Source organism: Saccostrea cucullata, unplaced genomic scaffold, assembly GCF_032062105.1.
Source record: "Saccostrea cucullata isolate Sc308-1 unplaced genomic scaffold, CSIRO_AGI_Scuc_v1 ctg194, whole genome shotgun sequence".
NCBI classification, from domain to species: Eukaryota; Metazoa; Mollusca; class Bivalvia; order Ostreida; family Ostreidae; genus Saccostrea; species Saccostrea cuccullata.
In genome coordinates, this window is record NW_026939778.1 from 143,719 (window position 1) to 150,898 (window position 7,180).

Genomic DNA, 7,180 nt, shown 5'->3' on the forward strand with positions numbered 1-7,180 from the left:
ATAACTGTCAAAATATATAAGTTCTGTTTATCGATAGAATTTTGAAAAGTAGGTCAAGGTCAAGCTCAAGGTTCACAAGGTCGGTAACTATCAAAGTTTCATAATTTTCAATTATATACAGTTTCCAGTGTTGTTCATAAACTGTAAATAAATAAAACCAAATTTCAGTAAAAGGTATCAACCCTTATATCCATTGTAAACTCGGTTAATTAAACAGCTTTTAAATTAAAACTAAATGATGATTTGTTCAGCAGCATTGAAGAGAAAGTTAACAGGATAGCATTTTAAAGATGAGAATATAGATTTTAAAAAGTTAAAAATACAATCTCTTTTTTAAAGAATTTTTTTAAGATTACGATTCTTTTTTTATACCATTGAATATCTAAAAAAATATAATACAAGTTGCCCCTTTTATATGTTTTAAAAAGGAATTGCTGTTATCGGTACATATACAAATTATGCAGTACAAATACATTTAGCGTAGAAGCTAGTTAGAATAACCTAATTGTGTCTTGGGACAAGACCGGGTCCGTAGGACAGTTATCTTTTAACAATAGATCATTCTATTTACAGCTAAGCAAGCGCAAATTAGGATGTGTCAAATAATTGCTAAGATTTCGTTCCGGTAGAGTATTCATTTATAACACAAACAGCTCACCATAGGAAAATTAAGATAAACACTACCACCAGGTACTAAGTTGTACTTTCTGTACAAAGTAAAACTAAGTTTCAGGTTTAGATCCAAAGACCAAGAACTGTAGGTAAACAGCAAGTTAAGGTAGCATTTAAGATCACAACAACATTGGATGCAATCCTGAAAGTAACAAATGGAGAATTGGACATAATTTCACCACAGAGCCTGAGGTAAGTTAGCGTCGCTGGAAAGTGACATATTTCGCAAAGAAATTTTTGCGTGAGGTGCGATGTTTGACTCATTAAGTCTCATTAAATTTTTCTATTTTTATTAAAATTTTATATCAGTTTCAGGAATGTGTAAGTTAACTACTTAAAATTCGAGACGTAGCACAGATAAAACATTACAGTAGGAAGTATGGAAACTATTTTGTGCAAATTTCAACTGAGTCTTGTTGCATTGGAATTTTAAAAATCCTGAACCTAATCCCCATTGTCTATAATGTTTGCATTGGTTAATTTATCTCTTATAGTTATTCGCCGCAAATATTTTTAAATAAGATAAAGATACATTTGAGCATCCAACAAAGATTTTCTATTTATGTACTAGACAGGTTTTACCTAGCTATGGCGGACAACTTAACACGACTACGGAATTAAAAAAAAAGCTTTTAATGCCCAGAATATGTTACTACAGGTTTAATATAAAGATGGAAGAAAATTGATTTTTTTTTTATAGAACATATGACTTATATAGTTGAATTCATTAAAACATGAAATAGTAGCTAGCATATTCAAACTTGTTGATTAAACAGCGTAAACAAAAATGATAAAGGTCATTTGAAACTAGGGCGCCAATGTAAAACCCGGCCCCGTGATCTGGAAAAAAATGAAGTGGATCTAATATCTATGAAATAAACACACACATAAACAAACGCCCACAGATCTTGAGAGTAATACATGTAAATGTAGCGGAATGTATTCTTTTAAAACGAATCAATTACCCCATATCCGTTTTGAATAAAACACCTACATTTACAGGTGTAAAACTGAGGTCATCGAAATATTTCTCCTACAAAGATATGGGTCTTTCAGTAAGATGTCAACCCTTACGGATTAAAGACGTTTTAAATTAAAGTTATATTTAACTGTGGGAGAAAAAAGAGAGTTCTAAAATATTTCTCATTTTTTCAGCCACTCTCCTTTTTCTGATGGCGATGGATACAAAACGTGTTGTTGTTGGAGTTGATGTTGGTGGAACTAACACGGATGCAGTCATCCTGGACATTGATGCCAATCCCTTTAGAGTGTTGACGTCATTTAAAACACAAACCACTCATGACGTGACTTCCGGTGTAAAGAATGTCGTGATTTCTGTCATCAATAAAGGTTTGGAGATATCGCCGATAGCCATTACACAAATTAACATAGGAACCACTCACTTTGTGAATGCAGTCGTACAAAGAAAAGGCCTCGTTAGAGTGGGTGTCATTCGTCTTTGCGGACCGGCATCTCGCAACATTCCACCCTTTTCCGACATCCCTGAAGATTTGAGAAAAATTATCCATGGAGGAGTCTGTTTAGCAAATGGAGGATACGAATTCGATGGTAGAGAAATAACACCAGTACATAAAAACGAAATAATTGACTTTTTGAAGAGAATGGTTTCAATTGGTGTCAGGAATATTGTTGTAGCTGGGATATTTTCACCTGTTTGTATCGATCAGGAAAACATGATTTATACGTTAATAAAAGACTATGATCCCAAAATAAGTGTTACATTGTCACATCACATTGGACAAATTGGGCTTTTGCAGAGAGAAAATGCAGCAATACTCAACGAATCTTTAAAACCTCTGTGCAAAGAAACTGTAGAGAGGTTTAACATCGCAATATCAGAAATAGGGATATCATGTCCTTTTTTTCTTACCGAAAATGATGGTACCATTATAGAAAAGTCAACGGCGATGGACTTTCCTATCATCACGTTTTCCTGTGGACCCACAAACAGCATGAGAGGCGCGGCTTTTCTGTCAGGGCTTGAAGATGCAATAGTGGTTGACATTGGGGGAACCACTACAGACGTAGGACTCATAACAAAAGGTTTTCCAAAACTTTCATCATCTGAGATTAGAATTGGAGGAATAAGAACTAACTTTCACATGCCTGATGTTAGAAGCATAGGTCTTGGAGGTGGATCTTACGTGCGACAAGAAGGCGAAGACGTTGTAGTGGGACCAGAGAGTGCTGGGTATAGAATATTAGAAGAAAGTTTAGTTTTTGCAAATCAGGATGACATTGGTGACAAGAGGATAACTGCAACAGACATTTCGGTTGCAGCAAACATTTCAATGGTAGGAACACCCGGAAATGTCAAACATCTACAAAAGAAATTCATTGAAAAATCGGTCGAAGTGATAAAGAGAAAATTAGAAGATTGTATCGATGAAACAAAAGTCACACCCGATGATTTTCCAGTGATTCTTGTTGGGGGTGGTCACATACTCGTAGATAAAAAACAGAAGATGACAGGTGTTAGTGAAATCATAGTTCCCGAAAATTCTGAGGTTGCAAACGCTGTCGGTGCAGCTCTTTCCCAAGTAGCTGGAAATGTGGAATATGTCAAGAGTTTAGATGATCACGTAAACAAAGTGGAAAAAGAAAGGTTGATGCTAGAAGCATTAAAGAACAGCACGACGAGTGAAGAAATGGAACGTGTGGAAATGGATATAAAGAAAAGGCTTTATGAAGAAGCGCACAAAAACCTATTAGAAGAAGCTCGTAAGCTTGCAATTGCTAAAGCTATAGAAAATGGAGCTGAGGAAAAATCCATATTTGTGTTACAGGAAGGAGATATTCCGTTATCTTATCTTCCCGGAAATGCTTCTAAATTTTTTGTGAAAACTATTGGTAATATAGATTTGAAGAGTCGTCCAGCAAGTCTTGTTCAAAGGAAACTTGAGCAAAGTATCATGTCAACTAGCAAGGAGGAATATCCTCAAGGCAATAAAGAACCGCATTCTAGTACAAGAAAGGATGAAAACAAAATCAGAGATGCAGAGACTCCATTTGTTAACACAGCTGGGGAATGGATTTTGACTGAGTTTGATGTGGAATGCATAACTATTGGAGCAGGAATTCTGGGATCTGGCGGTGGTGGCTCGCCATACATAGGAAAACTAAGGGCTCTGAATTCCCTCAGGGAAGGAAAACAAATCAAAATAGTCAATCCAGTGAAGATCATGGAAAAAGCTGATGATAAGAATGATCTGGTTGTAATTGTAGCATGTATGGGAGCACCACTTATTTCAGAGGAAAAGCTTTTTGGCAGAGAAAGCCAGTATGCATTAAAATGTATGGCAGATTTGTATTCTCATGGATATTGTAATGGAGAACTCCCAGGGGGCATTGATGTTATAAAAGAAGAACACATAACCTACATTGATGATTTTAAGTCCAACGAAAAGAATGAAACTCTCTCAAAGTATATGGGCCATAAGAAGATTATTGGTGTGATGAGTGCAGAAATAGGAGGCATGAATTCTGTGGAACCGTTTACTGTTGCTGCGGAAATGAATCTGCCGGTTTTAGATTGTGATGGTATGGGGAGGGCTTTTCCAGAGCTCCAAATGTTTACTCCCCTGATATATGGAATGCTACCATATCCGTCAACATTGGCAGATGCAAAAGGGAGAAGAGCTGTAGTTTTAAAAGCTAATACTGCTAAAGATTTGGAAAATCATTTCCGAAAAGTAGTTGTTGAAATGGGTTGCATGGCAGGAGTTGTAATATCAAGCTTGCAAAAAGATGATGTATTGGAGAAAACTGTCCTGTTTACAACTAGTCTTGCTTGGAAAATCGGAAGGGCAGTAATTAATGCCAGAAATAAGAAGCAATCTACAACAGACGCAGTTCTGGGAGTGACCGGAGGAAATGTATTAATTTGTGGTAAAATAGTTGGCGTAAAGAGAGAGACAACCGGCGGATTTAATGTTGGACATGTCACCATAACATCAGTTAACAGCGACATTATCCTGAAAGTGGAATTTCAGAACGAAAATCTGGTCGCCATCTCAACGTCAACTGGAAAGGAAGTAGTGGTAGCTACTGTCCCTGACCTAATCACCATTGTTGACACAGACACCGGGGAGCCCATACCAACAGAGGCGGTTCGCTATGGACTTCGTGTAACTGTACTGGTTTTGCCAGCTCATGAGAAGTTGAGGACAGAAGAAGCACTTAAATTTGTGGGCCCAAAAGCTTTTGGATACCATTCTCTCACTTACACACCTTGTTGTAATTCTGTAAGCCCGAATTCTGTGATTTAAAATTCTATGATCTGTCAAATAATACGTGTATTAATATAAAAGAAATGATACGTGGCTGGTTAGATTGTTTGTATTTGCACTGAATTTAAAAGTTGAATTAATTTATGACTATTACTCATCAGTATACATGACTCAAGGGCATTTTGTATATATTGAATACACATTAAAATTCACTTTCTTGTTTATATTTCGTTCTTTTTTTAACAATTACTCCCCTAAATAAAGACGCCTTCATGTTTTATGTTCAAAATACTAGTAATCAAAGCAAGTTGATACTAGTTTTGCATAATTGCTTTTAAGAAACAGGGAGAGACTAAACATTGTACATTTTGTTAATGCATGTTGCAAATGGATCGTTCGGAAATATGTAAAGAACTTAAATAGAACAATGAAATGAAGACACATCACAGAATGTATTTATAAACATAAGACCCTTTTGACGCATGTGAGTTTGATAACTATCATACACAAAAGTTCAAATAATCTGAATGTACTATAATTACAATTCTTCTCGTGGTATCATTTTTCAAAGGGATAAAAAGAATACGATACTGACAGAAAATTTGTGTTAATATTTTCAAAAATCCTGCAAGGCATATATTTTACTCAGCATTTTTGAAATTCTCGATATTAAATTTATTTTAAATTAAATGATAGGTTTCCTACAGTTAAGAAATACATGGAATTAAACACACATGTACATGCAAATTTTTCAAAAGCTTTGTCACTGCCTTTAAGAACACAACATTGCATTGTCAACCTTCCACTACATTATGTCAACATGTTATGACACACACACTACTATTGCATTGTGTCAACCTTCCATTACATTATTCAACTCTTTATGATATTAACCCACACTACTATTGCATTTATGTCAACCTTCCATTATATTATGTCAGCTCTTTATGACATTAACCCACACTACTATTGCATTATGTCAACCTTTCATTATATTATGTCAGCTCTTTTGACATTTTTTAAAAACGTGTCAACCTTCCTTTACATTAATCAACTCTTTATGACATTAACCCACATTATTGCAATATTTTTCCATTACATTATGTCAATATTTATGACATTAACCCACAGATTATTGCATTATGGAACCGTCATTACATTATGTGAACTATTTATGACATTAATTACAATGACTATTGCATTATGTACCTTCCATTACATTATGTCAACTATTTATGGAATTAACCCACACACACATTGTGTCAACCATCCATTAATTATGTTAACTATTTATGACATTAACCCACACTACCCTTGCATCGTGTCAACTGTTCCTTTACATTAAGTCAACACTTTATGAGATTTACACATACTACAATTATATTTTGTCTTTTGCTTTATGTTTACTGAAAGACATGTCATTAAACAATAATTACATTGTGTCAACCGTTCATTACATTACGTCAATTCTTTATGATATTATGTGAAAAGCTCAATCGAGATACTGAGGCACTCTTCTACATTATGTCGATTCACTATTACGTTATGCAAAACACGTGTATCCTCATTTATATGAACATAACGTATTTTCCGCGTTCCGAAAAGAACTAAAATTCGGGAAGAAAACTGTCCTAGAAGAAATTGTGCGAATTTGGAATGGCATCTTTAATAAAAACTTTAAAGAAAAATTGTAATACCTTGAAACGTGCAAAGCCTTAAAGGTACACTGTGCATTAAAGTCATCGAAATTCAATGGCGTTTACTTTAATCTGAAAACAAATAGGATTAGAAATTTTTTTCTTTTTCCAGTTTTGTTTTTGTTTTGATAAAAGTCTTAAACTTCTGATCTTACAAGAACATGTCATAAGATTTTTAGATTTCTTGTTTTTAAAAGTGTAAGCACATAGTATAACACACGTATGGTGGGTTGGGTAGGAAGGCAGACATGACCATCTGAATGTAAGTGACCAAAATATACATAAAATTAATAAATTTATTGTTTATACTTTGTAGCACATTGCATTAATTTCACATTAAATTTAGCTGAATTAAGTTGAAAACTTTTTCTATAAAACTATTAAATAAAGCCTGAGAGCTTCTCTGCTTTCCTCCAAACAAACATTTAAAATGAAGCAAATTGAAAGTGTTGGGAGGGGGGGGGGGGAAGTATAAGAATTTTTTTTATATACCTTCATAAAAAACCTGACAAGCAAAAAAACAAAATATATAAGCACTAGCAATTTTTTTGATACCACTTT

The 7,180-nt window shown here is 34.5% G+C and overlaps 1 protein-coding gene across 1 annotated transcript; it reads left to right on the plus strand.

Annotated features, from left to right (window-relative positions):
* The first annotated feature begins 745 nt into the window (after positions 1 to 745).
* Positions 746 to 5,093, plus strand: LOC134253934 (uncharacterized). The gene is made up of 2 exons (XM_062736508.1): positions 746 to 864; positions 1,828 to 5,093. The coding sequence occupies exon 2, from the start codon at positions 1,845 to 1,847 to the stop codon at positions 4,959 to 4,961; it is 3,117 nt and encodes a 1,038-aa protein (XP_062592492.1). The 5' UTR covers positions 746 to 864; positions 1,828 to 1,844; the 3' UTR covers positions 4,962 to 5,093.
* The last annotated feature ends 2,087 nt before the right edge of the window (positions 5,094 to 7,180 follow it).